This window comes from Polyergus mexicanus, unplaced genomic scaffold (genome assembly GCF_030449975.1).
Source record: "Polyergus mexicanus isolate NDT 795.1 unplaced genomic scaffold, iyPolMexi1.0 SCAF_1, whole genome shotgun sequence".
In the NCBI taxonomy this organism is placed as follows: Eukaryota; Metazoa; Arthropoda; class Insecta; order Hymenoptera; family Formicidae; genus Polyergus; species Polyergus mexicanus.
The window spans coordinates 14,357,963-14,381,449 of record NW_027223321.1 but is presented as its reverse complement, the minus strand read 5'-3'; the positions used below and the strand labels follow the sequence as shown (position 1 = coordinate 14,381,449).

The following is a 23,487-nucleotide window of genomic DNA, read 5'->3' as shown; positions in this document are numbered from 1 at the left end:
TTACAATCACTATCGATTTGAGTTACTTAGAAGCGATCATTTAGGAAATGAGACGGGTGCTGCGATACAAGAATGCCGGATATTCCTTGATAAGCGACAAAGAAAACTGCTGTTTATTCCATAAATGGCCATTTTTTTAAGGAAGCAAATATAATTTATTTAATATCTATTTATCTTAATATATATGTACAGACCAGAACTCTTCATCGCACAAAGTACGCATTAGAGAAGTAAATTTTTGTTACATTTACTATAACAACTGTTGCACCACATTACGCTTTACGAAGAGTCCCAGTTTTCTTTCTCCTCGCGCTCTTTCCTAACTTCCTCGATGTACGGATGGAGATATAGTACATCCTGCAAAAATATCTTTTGTCAGTTAAGTGATGTTTGAATTGGCTGGGCAGTATGACGATCAACATTTACATACTTCTTCAAATTTAGTCCACTGCTCCTTAGGTAAGAGTCTCTTGTTGGCATCCAATTGCAAGGCTCTCACTATACGAAAGTTACGTTCATCTTTGATATGCTGGGGAAGGCGCCTTAGTGCTTCTTTTACATCCTCGTCCTCATACAGACAATCATCCCTCCATAATCCTGAACGGAACAATTGTTTCTTTATTTCAAGGTTGTAACAATTCTTAAACTATCAGAATGTTATCTGTACGTAAATTAATATGCTTGTCGAAGCCAACTCTTTTATATAAGAAGATATAGATGTATGCGATCAGTATGAAATGTAATATGACGCATCGTAGATATCATTCAGATTAGATATATTTGATGTACGATGAAATAACTAAAGAAATGACTATTCGAAACACATTAAATACTTACATGTAAAAATTCAACAAAAGCGAGTTGTTAAAAATTAGTATCTATATATGTAGGAAAATATGTCATCGATATATAAAAATCAGGTTAAGTATATTAATGTCAAACCACTAATAACGAATTTTAATACGACAAATTTACGACATACGTAAATAAATCTATCATTACCATATTGGTTAAATCCACTGAGGTTATAGCACCATTTCCTGAAGTTGGTGGCTGAAAAGGGGCAACGCATTATGTAAGAATCTGTATCTTGATACAGCGGATTGCGGTTTTATATAAGAACAAAATCATATCGAAAATCATTAAAGGTAGACTTTGAAATTGTCTACTTACTAATCAACCGATTCATCTGTTTGCTCATTTTCGGAATGAGACGCTTTTAACAAGGATTGCGGAAGAAATTAGTCGGTTTTCGTTAACGACACGATCAACTTGTCCAAAGTCCAAAGTCAAATGGCGGTGCGCGTTTGATAGTTCGATTGTCATTATTCGCGAAAATGACATATATATACGTCCCTGACAAATCAAACAAAAGACGTGTGTAGAACGAAAATTTTCACAAACTTGTCCAAAATACCGATTGGCCGCTATTGCAAGAAACTTTGAAGTCCCTAGGAATTTCCCTATCCGATAGCCAATCGGAGTAAAGTAACTATATTTCTCTTATAACTATGGCCGGTCGATCGAGATCTCTTTCTTCATTGGCCATTTTGACAACTTCTTATCGTAGATGTCGCTGAAGAGCGAGGGGCTTGGGGGGAGGGGAGGGGACTACTTTGCCGGAAGTGAACGGGACGGTTGCGCGGCCGGGTATATAAATGCGCGCAGGAAGTTCCGCGACTGTCCGCGACGCTCTTCTGCCTCAGTAAGAGTAGAGTTGTGTTCACGTTTGGTTGTGTGTTTCCTCTTTCGCCGAAATAGGCCACACAACCTACGTTCATTCGTGAAACTAACTCTTCTATAAAAACCCAAAAAAAAAAAGCAAAAAAGTTTCCTGAAAAAAAACGCATACAAAAAAATTGCAAAACCGTAGGCGAAAACCGTCGTAACCCTGGCAGTGTGCGAGTGACGGAACGCAACGCAACGCAACGCGATACGAGACAAGAGAGGACTTGGCGCGAGTCGAAAAGAGGACGAGCCATATTGCGAGGAAGAAGAGGCGGCGGAGGTGAAGGAGGGGGCGAGAAGCGAAAATCCTCGCGCGTTTGAAGCCAAAAGGAATTGGAAAGAGCACCGCTCTCTCGATCCATCCATATTGGTATATCCTCTCTCTCTCTCTCTCTTTCTCCCTTTCTCCACCCGGTGAAGACTCGAAGAAACACGATACTCCGCAGCCGCCAGCATCATGAATCCCGGAGCGCCCAATTACCCGATGGCCTCGCTCTACGTGGGCGACCTGCATACCGACATCACCGAGGCGATGCTGTTCGAAAAATTCTCGTCGGCAGGTCCTGTACTATCGATACGCGTATGCCGCGACATGATCACCCGTCGTTCGCTCGGCTACGCATATGTCAACTTTCAGCAACCGGCTGACGGTGAGTCATCATATTACAATTTATCGTTTCTACGTGCTATCCCGTGTCATTGCGAATGTATGACGCAACGTGGGTCCCCGAGCAAGCGCGCGCGCGCGCGCAAATGGCGACCGCCTGCTGCATGTGCCTCGCACACGTGCCGCGCTTTACGTGCCCACTGTTGCCGTCCGCCATATTGGATTCGCGTCGTCGTCGTCGTCGTCGTCGCCGTCCGCCGTCGTTTCACGATGATGGTTAACGGTTAAACTGCCTCGCAACGAAGGGGGAGAGGAAAGGGTGTTTGTTTTTTTTATTAATCAAATATTTTTTTTCATTATATTTGTCATTACATTTTTTTCTCGAGAGAAATATCGGATGCTTCGCGGTCACGCGAAAACTGATCCAAATTTTTGGCTTTGCACGCGTCACCCCGCGATTTTCACGCGTTTCGCGCATGTTAAATGAAGATGGCCTAGAAAAAAAAAGAGAGAGGGAGAGAAATCTAGAAAAATATGTAGCTGCGCACGCAAATGTAGATGCTGCGTATTTCGATGACGAGCTTTATGACTCGCGCATGTTTGCAGCTTTCGCTTCGTTTCAGGCTGAAAAAGTTAATTTTCTAAAACATGATTTTTCGTACTTCTCTTCTGTATGTATCCCTTTTCCACCGAACTCGAGATATACAAAGATTCCAAAAAGAGAAATAAAAGAAAAAAGAAATTCCAAGAAACAGATGTCCGTTGTATCTTTGAAAAGAAAAATCAAAGAATGTGTCCCGCGCCTTTGTTTAATCTTTGGACTTGCTTCCCGTGACGATACAAAAGACGGGTATATCCGAGAAAGAGAGAAGGGAAAGCTGAAAACAATTTTTTCTATCTTTGTCTTTGTATTCTACCTGAAATAGGCATCTCGATAATAAAAAAAAGGCAAAGAAACTGGCCAGAGCTACTTCCTACATTCTTTCCCTTTTGTCTATTGTCATACTTTTATCTACGCTTATCCATGTTCGTCTAGATCTTTTGATTTAGCTCTATATTCTAATTGCATTTCTTGCATTGAACCAAATATGATAGCTGTATCTGAAGCTAAATTTAGAAAATGCAATAAAAATAAACGAATCTCGAAAACGAATAGTTACAGTTCATCGTCGTAAATATATTGCAGTCGCGCAAACGACACTTGTACATATAGCCATTAATTTATTTTATGATAAGAAATATAAAAAAAAAAATTTATAACGGCACATTAAAATTTTATTTTACACTTTCCAAGAGAATTTCTGCATTAAATACATTTACGGATATTTATGTTTCAGCCGAACGCGCCCTCGATACTATGAACTTTGACATGATAAAGGGGCGGCCCATTCGAATCATGTGGTCCCAGCGTGATCCCTCCCTACGTAAATCGGGCGTCGGAAATGTATTCATAAAGAATTTAGACAAAAATATAGACAATAAAGCCATGTATGATACATTCTCCGCTTTCGGTAATATATTAAGCTGCAAGGTCGCGCAGGACGAGTCGGGCGCCTCTAAAGGATACGGTTTCGTTCACTTCGAGACTGAGGAGGCGGCCAACAAGTCGATAGACAAAGTCAACGGCATGTTGTTGAACGGCAAAAAGGTAAAGCAAAAAAAAAAATAACGCTTCTTATTCCTTTATCGTTAAAGCAAAAGATTCAATCGATTTACTTGTCGATACAATATACTAACATGTTTCTTTTCTGTTCACGCGCATAGGTGTACGTCGGTAAATTTATTCCACGCAAGGAACGCGAAAAGGAATTGGGCGAGAAGGCCAAGCTATTCACGAATGTCTACGTAAAGAACTTCGGTGAGGACATGACGGACGACAAACTCAAAGAAATGTTCGAGAAATACGGGACCATTACCAGTCATAAAGTGATGAGCAAGGACGATGGCAAATCGCGCGGCTTTGGATTCGTCGCGTTCGAGGACCCGGACGCGGCTGAGCAGGCGGTGCTCGAGCTGAATGGCAAGGAGATCTCTGAGGGCAAGTGCATGTACGTTGGCCGCGCCCAGAAGAAGGCTGAGCGTCAGCAGGAGCTCAAACGAAAATTCGAGCAATTGAAGATCGAGCGATTGAATCGCTACCAGGGTGTGAACCTCTACGTGAAGAATCTGGACGATACGATCGACGACGAGCGTCTGCGCAAGGAATTTACGCCGTTTGGCACGATCACATCTGCGAAGGTAATGATGGAGGATGGTCGTAGTAAGGGTTTCGGCTTCGTATGTTTCTCGCAGCCGGAGGAGGCCACCAAAGCTGTCACAGAGATGAATGGGAGAATTGTGGGCTCGAAACCGCTCTACGTTGCTCTGGCGCAACGGAAAGAGGATCGTAAGGCGCATCTCGCCTCTCAATATATGCAACGCATGGCGAACGTACGCATGCAACAAATGGGCCAGATATTCCAGCCTGGTAATGCCGGCAGTTACTTCGTTCCCACATTGCCGCAACCGCAACGCTTCTACGGACCTGCTCAGATGGCTCAGATCCGCGCCACTCCGCGCTGGCCAGCGCAACCGAATCAAGTACGACCGAACGCGCAGACCGGAAACTCCGGATTCGCATCCATGCAATCCGCACCTTTCCGAGCGGCGCCGCGCGCCCCTGCTGCACAGGCTGGCGCCTTGCGTAACAGCATATCCGCCAGACCTATCACAGGTATGAAAAGATGCCAAAAACGTAGTCGTTGCACGGTACCTATGATTCAAGTTTTTGCTTAGGTTTTTGTCGTTATCATCTCATTTATATTTATTTCATCGTATCAAAAAGTTATCTTACAAAAAGTTAATATCTTACAAAAATTCGAAACACTTTAGACTGTTTCGAATCTTTATAAAATTGAAAGAATTTTATTGTTTTAAAAAGCATGGACGAATAGAAATTATTATTTTTTAATATATCTATAAATGTTTTTTTGAAAGAGATTTCTTATATAAAAGAGAGATTATATTAATTTATTGACTAAATTTACTTTCTATTTATATCTGTTTGAAATAGAAGGTTTTAAGAGAACATATTGCAAAAAAGAATATATATATATATTTTTTTATATTTTTTTATATGTAATAAAAGAGTTTATTTTCTTTAAGTAATTTTATTTATTCTAAAGAGTGCGATCTGTGTAAGTCCATTATCGAATTTCCTATAATACTACTTCCATACCTATATATGTGATCATTTTGACATCCAACAAATTACACAAAATTTTAATATAATTTAATAGTTATCTTTCTTAGCATAAATAAATAAATAGGAAACTCAAATAATGATAAATTTCAAAAACAACTTAATGTATGTATACTTTTAAAGAATATTTATAAAGAGAGAATAGAAATAAGAGATAAACATACAAAGATGGCTCGTTAACATTCTCTCAACTGATGATGTTAAAGTGGCTAATGATTCTCAAATTAGATCGATATACTATAATCTCGATTTCTAACTCATAAAAAGTACATAATTGGATGCAAGTTAATTGTATAATAACTGTCTAATTTTAATTAAATATTCGCTTAAGTAGAAATTATTAAATATAATTCATATGTATATAATTACATGAATATGGAAAGATTTATATGAAAAACATATATACATTGCGAAAATAATTGTCCTTCAAAAATATCAAAACATTGGTGGTTAACGTTCAAAACTCGATATGCGAAGCTATTCACTCAAGACTCTGATAATATTATTACAAATAATGTAACGGAAAAGAACTATATGGAGAATAGCAAAGATGAAACCGTTACAGTCCTTCAACGGAATTGAGGGTGCGCGAACGTATACATTTCAAGTTTCTTGTTTGTGTTATCTGAAGTGTGTTTATAGTATTGTAAATAAAGTTTAAAGTTCGTCGACTCTACGTGTACATTGGTATATGTATATAAAGTCATGTGACTCGAAACGATCATTATCACCGACACAATCACAAAACTAATTTTTTGATCGTAGTTGATTCTCTTATAGCTATTTTTTATGTCAATCATATTATTGTATAATTATCGAAAATAGTCAATTCTTTCCCAGAAAAAAATTGGAATGATGCATTGTTCATTCAACGCACATCTCATATTGAATATTACTCGTCTAAATAGATATAAACTATTCGATTATTATTGTAAGATTGTACAACGTAACGAAATAGATATAACGTTATAATGATTATATTCAATTTTATTATCGTAAGCGAAGAGATCTGCGCGCACAATTGATATTTTTTTCTTTTCCTTCAAGGTCAACAAGCAGTCGGTGGCGCCAACATGCAGAGCCGTTCCATGGCCGGGCCTGCTGTCGGGGTTTCACCCGGTCAAAGCCGTCCGCCGAACTACAAGTACACCGCGAACATGCGCAACCCGCCGCAAACGGCTATGGCGCTACCTGCACCGAGCGGCCCTTCGGTACAGCAGGCCGTACATATCCAAGGCCAGGAGCCGCTCACCGCGTCGATGTTGGCAGCGGCGCCGCCGCAGGAACAAAAGCAGATGCTGGGCGAGCGATTGTTCCCACTCATTCAATGCATGTATCCGTCGCTGACCGGCAAAATCACCGGTATGCTGTTGGAGATCGATAACAGCGAGTTGCTTCATATGCTGGAGCACAACGAATCCTTGAAAGCTAAGGTCGAAGAGGCCGTGGCCGTGTTACAGGCTCATCAGGCCAAACAAGCTGTTGCACCGAAAAAGGAATAAGAAACCGTGCTTTGTGAGATCGGACTTTTTGTTTGAAAATAGTGTTCAATTATTTTAAATTTGCGATTAAATTGATATAAAATTATATATGATAATCTCTCTTTTTTTATTTATTTTTATTTTTTTGTATTAGACGCGATTAAGTTTATATATTTGAATGTAAAATACCTTCCCCTAAAAAAGTCTTATGATAATAAATTTTTCTTTCAAAATATATTCATGTCTCTCTTTTTTTTTTACTCTAAGCGTTGGTAGCTTTACTCGCGAAACAATCGCACACGAATCGCCGTCTGTTTTTGAAAATAAATGTGTTGCGTAAAAATGTATAGACGTAAACGTATATTTAGAATTTAAATTTAAAAGTTTAATCGCGTCTACTTTGGGGGAAAAAAAAATGAAAAAAGAGAGATTATTATATGTAATTTTATATTAACTTACAATTATATAAATTCAGAAAAAAAATAGAAATATTGAGAAAAAGAAAATAAAAAGGAATGAAACAAAGATTGTTACGTGTAATTTTATATCAATTTAATGGCACTTTTGAAGTAATTGCACATTGTTTTCAAAAAGTCCGAATAAAAATAAAAATAAAAAAATTGATTAAATCGCGTTCGGCAAACGTAATGGTTAGACGATCAGTTTTCAGAAAAACTAAATCAAGGTATAGATATTTGAAAAAAACCGATCAGTGTTAGCGGCTAACAATTGTTGCTTAACAGTATCTACAACTATTGCGTCCGCTGATCGCATTTTTTTGAATTTTTCCTTGCGTATTTTCCTTTCCTAAACATATATCTTTAATTTAAGAAAACGATTAGAGAAATGGTTGCAGCATTTCTATAGAGTACCTTTTGTCTTCTTCAGTTGTCCTTTACAGTTTATCGAAAGATAGATAACGGTTATACTTGGCTCGTTTTAAGTTCTGCAACTGTCGCAGACTCTCGACGTAAAATGATACTTGAGCGATAAGAGCGAGAGATTAATATCATCAGTTCGTGAGAAGTTTTTTTTTTTTTTTTTTTTTTTTTCCTACACTTTATGCCCGTGATATGGCTTTAGATCTCGAATATGTACGCGTGTTTCTTTCTAAGAAAAATAAATTTTCTGATCTACGATTGCTCACGAAGTACTAATTGATTTACATTCGAGGCAGGATACGAGGTTGGACGAATCAAAGGAGGAATAACTGCGATTAATGTAATATTCTGCAGTTAATTTCACGCAAGATTTATATATTTTTATAACATAAAGATGTATGATATTATCGATGTATGTTATTCAATTCATAACAATTCTGATTCAATATGCTGCGAGAAACAATTGACTGGAATAAAAATTTATGGATATTAAGTGTTGATTCAACTATTGCGAATTAAAAAATCGAAGAAAATGAAATATAAGAGAGAAGTCTTATATATCGCTCTTTGTATCCTAGTTAAGCTCGACAGAAATCGGCCTAATCGTGCGGCTCGAACGAAAATCGAAATTAAAAAACATCGGAATGCATCTCGCCAAGAGTAGTCGGCGGTTCAAAAAAAATTTCGCGCGTAACGGAGTTTCTCATAGTCAGCGAAGAGGCAAACGCATGATTGGCGGCCGCGACCCACTTCGGCGAGCGGATAGGCTGTCGCGTGGGAGAAGAGAGAGAGAAAGAGAAATATTCCGCGATCGCGCGCGGCTCTCTGCGACGGGAACGGGAACGGGACGAGATCGAGATTCCGAGTCAGTCTTGGTCAGTCCGTCAATCGTGCGTGGTCTGTGCGTACGTCTTCCCAAGAGATATTTGGTAAACCGTTCAAGAGCCGGTTCAGGGAGACCAACGAGGAAAATTGCAGTCGCGTGAATTCCGGGCCAAACGTTCTGTGAACGGACATCGAGAGCGACTGACGAAATCGACGAAATTCGAGTCGTTCGACTCGCGTCGCCAGCGGCGACCGAGCGTGATTTCGTCGCGCGCGACCAGAGAGAAGGTATACACACACACACACACACACACATATATATATATATACACATTCATTCCACCGCTAATGGATGACCTCAATCGTTCCCTAGAATCGGCCGACTTATCGCCAGGCGATACCGTTTTACTTGCGCGCGATTCCCCGCGCAGAGAAATCATCATCCTGTTCTCTCGATCACATTCGTCGTTATCGTTAATTACGGCATATGGCAATATACACGGTGAGGAAACGCGACGTCTCGCTTGCGAGACGGTCCTTTGGATCTCGTATCTCGTCAATCCGAACCGCGAACCCCGAACCTTATTCAGGCGCGCGAGGCTACATTGTTCTCTGAATGCGCAACACTGCAACATCCGCAATGATATGTAAACCGCAATTTGCATAATCTTGCTTTTGAGGTATATCCAAGGTGTCCATGATAAGTAGCAATCTTTCGTATCTTTTTTTTTATTTTTATTTTAGATAAAAGATATCCGGCATTTTTTACGATGTCGAAGGCGTTAATTAATAATAATATAATTTAATTTTGTAGTTTTCAAAAATTTATTTTCCGACAAAGATTTCAATACAGATTTCAATTTCAATGTTTATTAATTAATTAATATTTATTTATTTATTTATTTATGAATTAATGTTTATTAATTTTGAAACATCTTGATATGTAGAAAGCAATTAGAGATCAACTTTTTTTTTTTCTCCTATTCTAGATGAGCACAGTTTAATTGCGCACTTCAATATATTTTTCTATATAATTTTTTGCAATTTTTTGCAAAAATTTTTCAAAAAGTGATCGAAAATTTCATTTTTGGTCTGCCAAAATTTTTCTTTTTAAGATACTTCTGAAACGAGATACATTTTGAGGAAAAATGCATGTTTGAAACTTTTTAATTACTCTTTCCCCTATTTTTCTCCTCAAAGCGATTTTGACCCTTATGCGTTCTCAAAAGATTACCTCAATACCATGAAAAATTACCATCTTGTAAAATAAGAAAAAAATATAAAGATACCTTTACTATATCTTTGTGTAGATACCTTACTTTGTTTCTTTTAGGTATAAAAAGGAACGAATTCTAAAAAATAAATGAAAGTATTATTCTTTAATTATTAGATATATAACATATTAGATAAACGAAAATAAAATAAAATTTGAATAAATAATGAAATAATTCTTTAAAAAATATGAATTCTTATCACAGGCTTGAGATAAATGTGATAAAATTATAATGTGAATTACTTAGAAATGTTTTCTTTACATTTTCCTTTATTTTTATTTGTTTATGACTAGATTGTGTCAGTTTCTTAAGAAAAAGGAATGGAGAAATACAAATAAAGGAAGATTTTTAATTATCTATATCTGTATATGTTTTCCAAATTTTTATCCTCACTAAATATTATCCGAGTATTTATATTACATCATAGATGTTACATCATATTTTATCTAATTATGAATATAACTCGTTATTAACTATTATTACACAAAGTGTCAAAATTTAATTAAGTATTTCTCAGCAACAACAATAATCGCAAACGTCGCGCATTCCCAATATTCTTTCGCTTTGGCGTATCTGCAGGTTCTATGAACATCTTTTACATCTCTCCATCTTCAAGTCTTATTTATTACATATTACTTTACTTCTTATCATGAGAGAGTTGAATCTAATAAGAGATATCCTGCGATTTTATCTATCTTTTTATCTTCAATATAAATTCCTTATTCCTTTATTATTTGACTTTGTCTTAGAATCTAACGAATGAACAATTATACTTTGTTACAATATTATTTATCTATGAAATTCTTTTCAGGTCAATTAATTAGAATATCCGAGAATTTAAATATATTTCTTCCTGTATTCTCTCTTTTATGAGAGAGAATTATCATGAGTCAAGACGAAGTTGTGAAGAATTTGCGATCATGTTTGATATCGTGCAAGGGTGGTATCAGATTAGACAGGTTAAGAGGTAAACAATGAAATTATTACAACAATTTTACTATTATTACATAATTTTAAATATCATTGATGAAAAATATTATGATATAATTAATCTCATAATACTCTAATATGCTTAATTTATATATCATTTTAAAATATTGATAGAGAAACTTTCTCTCCTTACAGATGATTACCGTATGGTCGCAGGAGAATCGCTACCCTACAATCAATTTGGATATTCCTCCCTTGAAACTTTTGTACGTAGTATACCGGAAGTTATTGTAACAAGAAAAAATGGGGAACTATATGTGGAAGCTACACCTTCTAGAACAACAGCGCATCTTACGAAATTGATTTCACGACAAAAAACACGACGAAAAATACGACCTCAATCTAAAAAAGTAATCACTTATCAATATTTTATATTTTTCAAGAGGATATAATTATGTTGTGATGAAAATATACTTTACATCATTTCGTCAAGTTAATTGATAAATATCAATTAATAAATAGAAAAAAAAATTCGACGATTATTTGACTTATGCGTTCTGCGCTATTGTATCAAATTGTTGAAAACTATTATTTTATGCTTGCTCTGATGCGAGAAAAAAGCTTAGTTGGATTTACATGGCTACAATTAATTATACAGAATTTTTTTTCAGCGAGTCCACCCTACCAAAGGTTTTTCTCCTAGTGCTAGAAATAACAATAATTTCAATGGCTTTCAACCTACAAAGAACAGTTATGTAAATTCTTCTGGTTCCTTCACCAAATCAACACCCGGGAAGAGTAATGTGTATACAGATTTCAGCAGGTATTTGAAAAAAAAAAAAAAAATGAATCCAAATATTATTTTTCTATTCAAATATCTTTTTTAGCATTTATTATATACAGTTTAATATGTTGTTTTATATTCCTGATAGTTAACACTATATATATATATATATATATATATATATATATATATATATATATATATATATATATACAAATAAAATTGTTTTAACTGTTTTTGTTTAGATTAAGACTGTTTAATTATATATTTTACATTTGTATATACAATCTATGCATTTGTATAATAATCTATAATATATTTCTAACACAAATAATATTTTAGACCCATTTTACCTCTCATGGAAACTATTGTACAGTGTCCGTTATCGATTAATAATGAGAAACCAAATTTTGCTCCGAATACACCGCCTGTTTCTCCTCCTATTAAAGTGAGCACAAATGTTCCAAGCGATTCGAAACTCTTGATAAATCTTCGTCATTAAACATTAATCATATATTAATAATTTCAGAGACTGACAGATAACGCGATAAATCCGAGTATAGGGACTTTGAACCAAAGCGTTATTAATTGTAAGACTATAGAAGATTTAAAGTGCAAAGTATTAAATGACAAAACAGCAACATTTCCTGTGATAAATTTGAAACCAAAGACTGCAGAGCTCAAACCCTCGAAACTGAGTGAGAGACTCAAAGTTTCTCCTCCTAAAAGTACTCCTATTATGCTTAGAACTTCCTCGCTGATCGATAACTGTAATAATGGTCATGCGTTTTCGTCTATCCCATCGATTTTTGAAAAATCGCAGGTAAGAATATCAAGGAACTAGAATATCTCTTGATCTAGCTAAAGGCTTCTTTCAATCGAATTATTCTTGCAGATCATGCCACCATATCAGATTTCTGATCCTAGGAGAGATCTGCAGATTCATGCTAATAGATTGAATCTATCAACACCTGTTTATAAAATGTATTCGAAAAAGGAGAAAAATTCTGCTAAGATTACCATCTATGCCAGTGTGAAGGTACAGGCATCTTATTTTTCTTTTTTTTTCGACGTTGACAAATATATGAATTTCGCAGGTTGGTGCACACACATTTCACACGTATCCGGAAGACGCGGTATCCGAGGAGGAAGCCGAGAAGATCGCAGCGCGCCTGGCTCTGGTGAATCTTGCCAAGGAATTGTCGAACCCTGAGATAACGACTGTCGACGAGAAATTGGTGATGGAGCGTATTCTGAACATTGTAACTAAGCATCACAGCGGGGTCTTTATGCATCTACTACCCGAATATTACTGCGAGCAATATAAAGAGGCTTTGCCCCATAACTGGCAGGGGATTATCGAGGAATGCGCGGACATAAATCAGGAAAAGGGCGTCGGTGATTCGACGATACTTTGCCGACCCTCGCCAACTTCAAAAGTAATACATACGATATATGGTCTTTCGATGTTTTTCTTATCAAAATTAAACTTTCCTATATTTTTCTCTAGCGATCGGGAAATAATTCTACCCCATTTATATATAAGGATGTTGTCGAGAATAACTTCCCGTCTAATGAAAAGATACAATTGAGCCCAATCGGGCCTGCTGCGCCTGGTAAACTCACGGTACCCAAGATGACCACTTGGCAGGTATATGTCACTTGTGTCATAAGCACCGTAGAAATTTGGGTTCGTTTGTGTGAGAATAATGTAAGTATAGTATTATTTGTTCGCTTTTCTTTTCATCAACTAAAGCTTATTTTTATTTTCCTCTCCCTTCTTTTTTCTAGGATAATTTCATGGAAATGACAAGGGAAATGACAAAGCATTATGATAAGAAAAAACCTATCTCGATCCCATTGGTGGAATGTATCGTTGGAGATTTTTATGCCGTTCTCGAGGATAACAATTGGCACCGAGTTCAATGTATAGATTTCGACTTCGAGACCGGACTTGCCACAGTTTTCTTTATCGACGAGGGCTACGATGAGCAGTATAAACTTGATGCGCTACATCCTCTCGACAAGAAATTCTGCAAGCTTTCAGCCCAAGTAATCTTTCAGCCGTATTTCTTGTTTTGATTGCGTTTTTACGTTAATTGTATTCGCGCGTATTTCTATCTTGCGCAGGCAACCAGAGTAGCTCTTGAGAGATTAGAAGAGTTTCGCGATTACACCCAGTTCGTTATGGAGATTGAGAATCATCTCTTGGTCGAGCAGATGTTTTTAGTCAAAGTACATGGCACGAACGCTGATGAGTACGGCTCGTATACGACGGTGATTTTTTATGATACCAGGACAGACAAAGAGGGCAGACATGTAGATGTGAATCAAATTCTATTTAACAAGATTTTAAGAGACATTGACACCACATCCAAGATACAAGTAATTATGAAAATTTCAATTTATATTACAATCCGTCTCAGTTTTACAGTTCTCTTCTTAATTTTCTACAAATATACATTGACTGTCCTCACATTGCAGACAAATCAGTTAATCGAATTATATATTATACACATAGACGAGTACGGTAAGATCTATGCACAACTAAATTCATTTATGAGAAGTCTAGTGAACAGCGAGGCCTTGTCGCAAATATTTGTAAACAACATGACGACCTCTTTGGCGAGCGAAGCGATTCACTTCACCAAAGTGTATTTTGCAAAATGGGACTCGCAGTGGTATAGGGCGCGAGTAAAGGACATGCCTAACGAGGATGAAGTAACAGTGTTTTTATTCGACATCGGTAAAACCGTCACGATGTCGAGAAGAGATCTGTTTCACACGAGCGAAAAAGTTTCAAATGCTCTGCACTACATTCCACCACAGGTAAAAACTAATTTCTGTCGAATTTCAATCTTCGATATTTCATAACGATAAGATGATTGATACTTGTGGATTTGCATGTGAAAAACAGGCGATGCAGATCTTTCTGCACCATCTCGATGAATCTAAGTACAACGGAAGCCTCGTGGCGAGATTTCGCGAATTAGTATCAGATACGGATCTGCTTCTGGCACATATCATCAAAATCAGCCCATCTGGAATACCAATAGTGGAGATTTTCAAGAGAATTGGACCGAATAACATGATGGCCTCTATAAATACATCATTGATTTATGAAAGTGAACTATTAAAGTAAATATATTTATGTTTTAATTTCCTGTCGAGGAACATCTGACTATCCTTTTTCTTGCCTTATATTTTGTATCTTTATTTCTGAACTTTTCGTCTTTGTATTTTTCATCTTATATTTCTTTGTCATTCTACTTCACTGTGTATTACTTATATTAATTTTACTTAATATTACTTGTATTAACTTTACTGTTTTATAGCTCTCTATTGATTTTATGAATCTATCTAAAAATACTTACACACACAGATACTTTGTATTTGCAGAGTCAACGAAGATGGCAACAACAATATTAAGTCATCAAAGAAACGTTTGGAACGCAGGAATTCTCGCGTTCTCGATTCCGTTGGTAAATTAAATCCACCCACCATCTCTGATATCGGCCAATATTTTGACGTTCACGTGACATTAGCCGCGCATCCAGGACATTTTATCGTACAGCCGTTGAACGATACGGGCAAATTGAAGGTTATATGCACATCAAAGTTTATTTGATTAGCCAAACGAACCGGGGTAGATTCTTACACTACACCTCAAATCATTTTTAGACGATGATGATCGATCTACAAAAATACTGCGGTGAGTACGATGGTCCGTCAGTGGAAACTGTCGGTGAGGGCAAGCTATATGCGGGCAAGTTACGAGATGATTGGTACAGGTGCGCGATATATGCAATCTTTCAATATAAAAGAGACTTTCCTCAATTAGTAGCAACGCTCAATTTTGTTTTAGAGTGTACGTTACCAATATTATTAGCGATAACGAGGTATCCGTATATTTTTGCGACTTTGGGGATGTAACGATAGTGTCGCGCAGTAGCTTGCAGCCGTTGAAGAGTGATTTCATGAAGCTACCATATCAAGCTGTGAAGGCTAAACTTATTGGTAAGAAAATATATAATTGTTCTTTTTCTCGATCTCTCGAATTATTTCTTCACATGAATTTTAACGATGATCTATTTTTTTTTTTGTAACAATGATCAGGAATAGAGCCGATGAATATTGACTGGACGGTAAACGATTGTATAAGGTTTAAGGATTTAGTGCTTGATAAAGACTTTGTCTCAGTAGTCGCCGAATCGGTGGTTGATCACCTCTCGCCGGCCAATGGCACTGTGCTGGGCCTAAGATTAATCGACGTCAGTACTGAAAAAGATATATACATTGATAAATTATTGGTGGAAGAGAAACGTGCCAAATATATTGATGAATTCGAGAAGGATCTAGTATCTAGTTAGCTTGTATAGTGATTAATGGGTGGAAGAAACATGTTATTTTCCTTACCATCGCGTTATCGTTATCCTTTTATAGTGACACAGTATCATATCGCTCGCATAACCACGCATAGCTGAATGTAAAAGGATAATGCGTGAATATATTTATAGTATATAGTACATATTTTTTTATTACTTTTTTTTCTATAACGGCACGGCACGTGTATGAATGGTATAGAAAGATAGCTATCCAGAATTTTTATATTTCATTTAATGTTATTTGAGTTCGTTTCCGTGATTACGCATTTCGTTGTTCGGAAATTATATATTTTTTTTTCTTTTTAGTATTAAAAAATACAGACACGATAGATTACAATGCGTATAGCAGAGTTCAATTGATTGAAGAAGCGCTTTCATTATTATAGTTTGCGTAAAGACTTATGTTTATGATTACATAAACATGTTATTTTTGCTTCGGCTTTTACCATTCATCATTTTTTATTACAGATTACATTTTTGTTATCGCACAATTAGACAGAGATGTATTACTGTTGAAGTTATAACGTAAAGTTTATTTAGAAACTAAGTTATTTGATTATTAAAATCATTCTATTAATTATGTTGTATAATCTTGAAAGCATTATTATTATTATTATTATTATTATTATTATTATTATTATTATTATTATTATTATTATTTGTGTCAAGTATTCCTTAGCAAAAATGTTTTGTTCTTTTAAATTTCTTTGTCGTTGTTTAACTTAGCACAACAATTTCATGAGATTAAACAAACAGTATAATTATTTAACGACAAAGATTGGCTGTGTATAATAATTAACTAAATATAACGACATTCCACACACAAACAAACACACACACACACACACACATATATATATACATACATACATATATATATACATACATACATACATACACATCATATAAGGAATATTATTGTATCGCGTGCAGTCCAGGCGCACATATATGCTGATTACACATATTTAGACATCATATGATTAGTCTCTTCCGCCACGTAATCCTGAATTGGAATAATTTACTTTATTGCCATACTATAAGTATATTGTTAGAAATTCTTGCGAGGTTTATTTGTAACAGATATATATGTTTATTTTTTTATTGATCTAAAATTAAAGAAAGCGACAGATAGAATTACAACAAATAAAATTCATGTACGATGATTTTTGCCATTGTGTACATTTTATACCTTTATATTATTTATATAATTAAAATATGTTGTGCACACCATACGACAGAGATAGCGTTATCATTTTATGTTAAAAAAAGGTTAATACAAAAAACACGATAGAAAACTTACTCATGTTCGCTCGTTCTCTATAATAAATGTAACATTGCTGGCCAGCGAGCTGTCGCTCGGTTGAATAGAATCCATCTTCTCGGCTATGAATGATACCTTGTCGACATTTTCATTCAAATTCGGCATTTCCACGATGTAAGTTCCGGCGCTGTCCGGAGAACTTAGCTCGAGCATATTCGTTTTTTCAAGAGAAGCTGAAATCGATTTGCGGGAATCAGAGCAAATCTGGCGACTCACGGACCGTGCGTTCTTATTGTTCTCGTTAGGATCACTCTGGTGATATCTAATGGAATTTGCAGCGCAGTCTTCAAGGAGTATGTCTCCTTCAGGAATGATGCCGCTGGATGTACTAGTATTTGGTCGGATCCAGGAACGGCGACGCTCGTTTATCTGGCTGGAAATCCGTTCGCCTTCATCCTCAAAGAATATTGAACTCTTGGACAGCATCGAGTCGATCTTTTCGATAATACAATGCAAGCGATTCCGGCTCTTCTCCCTCCAACATCGTTCCATTTCTTTTAAGCGACGGAGTGTTGTCCACGATATCTCGCAATCGTCATTCTCGATCTGGATCATCGTGTGATCATTAGCGGGTCGACAAGAAGACGAGAAGATCTCTTTCTTCACTGTCGTATCGCCACTGGATTTGCCCTGCTGGGACAAAGGATACTCCAAGACGTTCATGATCACTTCATTATCACAAACTCGTGATGTATCCTCCGGTTCCTCCGTAAGAAGATTTAATCCAATATCGCTGCCGATCGCGTTCTTATTGAATCTCAAGACGCGGACCGACGTCAGATTGCCGAATATTGAGAATGCCAACACATGGTCGTAGGGATGATAATCTACGCAAGTAATGACCGCTCTGGACGAACTACGCCCGTCTGCATATTTGGCCACATGCTTACCCGTCTCCAAGTTCCAGATGTTTAGTATGGAATCCTCTCCGCCACACAAGATCAAACCTCCGCAGGGAGATATGCAGGCTTTCAATTGTATCCTACGAATAAGGAAAATGAGGAATTCAATAGATCGAATTAATAAATAATGCGATAAAGAATTTCTCTCTCTCTCTCTCTCTGAGGACTCAGAGAGATTTGAAGGGGAAATGAAAATCATGTTAGAGCAAACTATGAAGATGAAGATGAGTTGATTAGAAGAAATCAAGAAGAATACGGAAAAAAAATTTCAAGATGAATGATAAATCTGTAAAATATCAAGAATAAAGAGAGACATTCTTTTGGTGAATATACCTTTGATTGTTCAACTGTTCATATTTCTGCAAAATCACGCCGGTCGCGAGATCCATCATTCGCAGGCCATTGTCCCTTGAGTGCACGAGAAGTCTAGACTCAAGAGGATGCAGAACGATCGTATTGATGACAACCCCCTCAATCTCGCGAATCTTTATCCTCCTCGCGATGCACCATTCCCACCTCGATGACATTCTACCATTTCGGCGAACTGTCCAAAGGATTATCGATCCTACACTGTCAGCCGTGATCAAGTTACCATTTTTTTGAAAGATCATGGAGTTGACGAAACCCTTGTGTCCCTCCAATTCCTGGTTCAACTCTCGCTTCGTTGATATTCCGCTCTCGTTTGCCCAGATGCGAACTACTCCATCGTAACATCCTGTTGCTACAATCATCATCTTGCCGGGAGCGTACCTGGCGCAATAAACATACGAAGGATGCGGCAGCATCTGCAATAAATTGAACAGCCAAGTAAAATCAATTGTCAATTTTATCCGTTTTATACTCTATATAAGTATAGTGTAAATTCTCTCTAATATATACATTCGTTTAATGCTTAATCTCGAAAACCGTTTATCGTAGATCACACTACGTTTTAAACGGTTTCGATCAAAATATGTGACAAAACCTTTAATATTTTTTAATTATAAAATATTCAAAATTATATAGCACAAATATATTAAAAAAATAGACAAACGATATTGACAAAATATACGCATACAGTTGTATTTTGAATATTTGGAAAATATTGATATGTAGAAAGGGTGTTTTAGACTCTCATTAATCTTAATAAAGCAAAAAACAGGAGCGACTTGTTCAATTACCTCGATGTGCTGTACAATCTGATTGCGAATATCCCAGATACGCGCCGTTTGATCCGCAGACGCCGACAGCAGGTGATAATCGTCCTTGGACCAATTTAGAGAGTACACAAAAGTTTTGTGGCCGAGAAATCGAACGTGGATTTTGCCGGTTTCGATCTGTAAAAATAATAATTATATACAACTCGGAGATATATATTATTTTGTTTTGGCGAATAAAAATTTACATTGTCAAAGAAAAAATAAACATTTTTTTGTATCAACGGTGATTGTACAGGTACAATATTGAGTTCTGCGAGAGACACACTTTGCTTTGAAGAAATCGAAATTTAAAATGAAAATTCTTTTTCATCCCTTCTCTCTCTCTCTCTCTCTCTCTCTCTCCCTCTTTCTCTCTTCTATAGGTCTAATATTAATTTATCTCAATATGTTCGACATTGCGAACGCACCTCATAAATGATAATTGGATAATTGTACTCCTCGGAATGGACGCAGGCCAGATACTTGCCGTCGTTGCTAAAGGTGACGTAGAAACAGCCGTTTTCGATTGCTTCCGTCTCGAACATTTTCTCGTTCGGGATTTTGCAGGACTGAGCGGCCAGTCGCGCCCATTTTGGGAGACCAATCGTCGATTCTGACGTGCGACGCTCCGTCGAGAGTCCTCTCCGTGAATCGTTATGTGCATCGTTGAGAAGATCATTTAGCGGTAATTGTTGATAAAGCACAGATTCGTGTTTCGATGATGGGACTGAAGTTACTGTTACCAGGAGACTGCTCGGATACTTGTCCCTCTTGTTCGACTGCCACCACGTATAAACCTATATATACATATGTGAAAGAAAAATTACAAAATGCGATATCGTCTTTTACGAAACTTGGCATAAATTTTTTCTTCCCTGCTAAAAAAAGGAAAAAAAATACAAAGCGTTCAAAGGCTCTTCTCGCTTCTCTCAATTCTTGTCGATAAAAGTTTGAAGAAAGAGAGAAAGAGAATTACATGATCTTCTCCTTTAATACTATACATCGAATTAAAATAGATTTATTGTTATGTACGCGTGTTACGATTCATATTTGATATAACAGATTTATAAATAAATAATTTATAAATTTATAAATATAATACGTGTGCACATGTGATAAAGTATGTTATTTATTAATGAAGGATATCAGGCAAGTGGAACCAGAGAAAGTTTCCGACATATTAAAAAAACTGATTTCGATATACAGAAGAAAGATTTATATGAAGACATAGAAAATTTTAATCCATGTAATGAACTATTCGAAACAAAATGCAAACAAATAGAAAACAGATTATAGTATAGAATTTCTAAAAATGTATAGAATTTCTAAAAAAATGTTTAAAGATTTTAGATTACAAACCGACGAAAATTATCAAAGGTTCGTTGATCAAATGAAAAACGGAGAGATATACCTCGCATGTGTGTTTCCCGTATCGCTTGGAGCTTCGTCTAGGTCTGTAAAGCTGCAATCGCACTTTCTTATCCGTGTGAAGCACGTTATTGATTCCAACAGGTTTAAGGAACGCCCACGCGATTTTGTTCCAGCATCCCTCGCTACCTGAAATCAAACATAAATTGATATACTCAATTAATATTAATAATATATTCATTTTCCGGAAGAGTGTAATTAAAGTAAATTATTGTAATAGTAACTTGACCGAGATATTACAATACATACAATATATATATTTTATCAATAGTTTTTACAACTGAGTAATTTACTGAAAATATTTTCAGCCGTAAAGTTGTCCTTGTTTCCTTGACTTAAAATGTAATATATTATATCAGTTTACTTCATGTAATAATCAATTTATAGAAAAAATAAAAAAAAGACTATTCGATATAAAATCGCAATAGAATAAGAAAGAACAATTAGATAATTAACATACATTCTGCTCACTTTTGTAACAATATAGCTAATTCGCGTATATTTCGTACAAGTAGTGTTTTTGACTGATGTCCTTTCCAACAAACAGATAAATAATTGATTATTTTTGCTTAATATCAAAACTGCAACAAAATGTACCGCAACTATTGAGACAATCTTAAATACATTTGTTAAATTATATCTTTGATTGACACAATTTTAAACAAATGTTCACACACACAGAATCAGCTTTAATATATAAATCTTTATTATATAATATAATATAAAAACCTATAAACAATATTAAAATGTGACATCCTATAGTAAAATAATAAAGATCTATATAAAGAAGTGATCCTGTATATTTATTTATTAATAATTATTAATACGTCATCGAAGAAGATACTTGCCGATTCTATCGTAGCTGAGGCTCGCTTCGGCGAAGCTTAAGAGGTCTATCACTTCGAAAAGGATCACCGTCCGATCGCTATCCTCGCGTTTCAAGATCGCGTCAAAGTCGTGCTCGAAGACGAGTTCCTCTTCCCAAACCGGTATCATTGACTTATTCTCCCTGAAATCGAATTTGCCGGTGATTAACGGCCGAAGATAGGCGCTGCCGTTCTTCAGGTACGAGCCGGTGCGTGTCTCCACAATGTGGACCATCACCATCGGCCGTTTTACGTTCGCGTAGTCGTCTTCGAGCATGTCCGCCCGATGAATTGTTACGGAAATGTATCTCCTCTCGTCTTCCCTCGTTTCTTCCTTCTCCTGTTTCCGTTTCTTTCTCTTCTTTCTTTTGACCATCGGATCGATCGTGTCCTTCGCGGCTGACAAGCTGATGACCTTGTCATCGACGGGAATCTTCTTCTTTTCAAACAACGATCGCTCTCTTCTTCTCGACGATCGATCTCGCGTCGTCGTTTCCGATTGAAGTCTTCCGTCACCGCTTGTCAATGTTCGATCTTCCATCGAGCTCGATCGAACCTCATCGGTGACTCTCTCTAAACTCGTCGACAAATCCAGTTCTCCGTTGCTGTTCTTTCGACCGTTCAAAGATTGTTCAAATCTGATTATCTTCGAAGACCGACTGTCGCTATTCATCGCGATATGTCGTTCGCTTTGTCGTTGCTTCCTCGACGAGCTACCAGACGTTGAGCCAGCCTCATCAATATTCGAGCGATCACTTCCCATTTTCCCCATCTCGATCCTGGTGCTATCGCGATTGTGATCGGTCTCGATGCGGAGTATCTCGTCCTCGGACATGAACGCCGGATTATCGAAAACAAGAGCTATGTTACTGGTTCGCGGTGCCGGAACTGGAACTTTACGATGTTGCGAGTCGTCGATCAACGGAGAAGTGTCATCGCTTGTCTCGGGCAGCCGAATGACCCCGGTATCTTTTGACCAACGTTTCCGCGGTGGCCTTTTCGAATCAATCATCTCTGTCTCGTTCGTCGCAGCGTTCCATTGCTTCCTGCGACGTGGCTTCTCCTCATGGGAATCGTTCCTGTTCCCGGCTTCATGTATCAGATCCAATGACACTATCGTCATTGCCTCATCATGCGACCGATGAGAACGATCGTTGGAGGACTTCTTCCTCCTCGCTACGCGATCAACGGATCGATTCCAAGACGCTTCGCTCGCTCGCGAGGAAACTTTCGAGCTCTGAGAGGAATGTTTAGTCTCTTTATCGTCCGAGAGTTCGATCGCGAGACCATTCTCATCATTCCGTCGTTGACGGTTCGACGAATTTTCACTATGAACATCCACAACGACGCTCATCGTCGCTTTCGGCAGCGAGATCGCGCTCTCCGTCGACTCCTCTAAGAAGGATGATACATTGCGCGATCTCCTCAATTTTCTACCCCTCGTAGACTCGGCGGATTTAGCCATTCTTACAACCTCTTTCTAGACTCTTATCACGCTAAAAGGAATAAGGTCGTTCGAGAAAAGATATTGCGGGCATGTATTTCACTATGTGCGAATCGATCGGTTGCATTCACAAAGATGGTATATTCACTATTGCCTTGTAAAGTCATAGACACTAAAGAAAATAATTCTCTGTCCTCACTGTGTGTAGTATT

The 23,487-nt window shown here is 37.1% G+C and overlaps 4 protein-coding genes across 6 annotated transcripts; 2 read left to right on the top strand and 2 right to left on the bottom strand.

Moving 5' to 3' along the window:
- Positions 1 to 90: 90 nt before the first annotated feature.
- On the bottom strand, positions 91 to 1,315 carry LOC138937016 (cytochrome b-c1 complex subunit 7). The gene is made up of 4 exons (XM_070302867.1): positions 1,174 to 1,315; positions 1,003 to 1,053; positions 431 to 597; positions 91 to 357 (listed from the first exon to the last, which is right to left on the bottom strand). Exons 1-4 carry the CDS (start codon positions 1,199 to 1,201, stop codon positions 280 to 282), a joined length of 324 nt encoding a protein of 107 aa, XP_070158968.1. The 5' UTR covers positions 1,202 to 1,315; the 3' UTR covers positions 91 to 279.
- A 357-nt stretch (positions 1,316 to 1,672) lies between these two features.
- Pabp (poly(A) binding protein) lies at positions 1,673 to 7,315 on the top strand. The gene is made up of 4 exons (XM_070302721.1): positions 1,673 to 2,378; positions 3,673 to 3,983; positions 4,100 to 5,048; positions 6,624 to 7,315. The coding sequence occupies exons 1-4, from the start codon at positions 2,186 to 2,188 to the stop codon at positions 7,076 to 7,078; spliced, it is 1,908 nt and encodes a 635-aa protein (XP_070158822.1). The 5' UTR covers positions 1,673 to 2,185; the 3' UTR covers positions 7,079 to 7,315.
- A 1,198-nt stretch (positions 7,316 to 8,513) lies between these two features.
- Tapas (tapas) lies at positions 8,514 to 17,313 on the top strand. Of its 3 annotated transcripts, XM_070302672.1 has the most exons (18): positions 8,514 to 9,051; positions 9,137 to 9,265; positions 10,849 to 11,004; positions 11,163 to 11,377; positions 11,639 to 11,790; positions 12,094 to 12,199; positions 12,281 to 12,574; positions 12,647 to 12,790; positions 12,849 to 13,190; positions 13,262 to 13,462; positions 13,543 to 13,803; positions 13,882 to 14,136; positions 14,236 to 14,580; positions 14,669 to 14,889; positions 15,151 to 15,352; positions 15,433 to 15,542; positions 15,617 to 15,768; positions 15,868 to 17,313. In XM_070302672.1, the coding sequence occupies exons 3-18, from the start codon at positions 10,923 to 10,925 to the stop codon at positions 16,119 to 16,121; spliced, it is 3,336 nt and encodes a 1,111-aa protein (XP_070158773.1). In that variant the 5' UTR covers positions 8,514 to 9,051; positions 9,137 to 9,265; positions 10,849 to 10,922; the 3' UTR covers positions 16,122 to 17,313. The 3 variants fall into 3 exon arrangements, with proteins under 3 accessions (XP_070158773.1, XP_070158766.1, XP_070158782.1); XM_070302665.1 differs by lacking the exon at positions 9,137 to 9,265; XM_070302681.1 differs by lacking the exons at positions 8,514 to 9,051; positions 9,137 to 9,265 and adding an exon at positions 9,297 to 9,443.
- LOC138936970 (jouberin) lies at positions 16,820 to 23,484 on the bottom strand. Its single transcript, XM_070302791.1, has 6 exons — positions 21,810 to 23,484; positions 20,949 to 21,090; positions 19,966 to 20,334; positions 19,520 to 19,675; positions 18,693 to 19,144; positions 16,820 to 18,439 (listed from the first exon to the last, which is right to left on the bottom strand). Exons 1-6 carry the CDS (start codon positions 23,294 to 23,296, stop codon positions 17,437 to 17,439), a joined length of 3,609 nt encoding a protein of 1,202 aa, XP_070158892.1. The 5' UTR covers positions 23,297 to 23,484; the 3' UTR covers positions 16,820 to 17,436.
- Between the last annotated feature and the right edge of the window lie 3 nt (positions 23,485 to 23,487).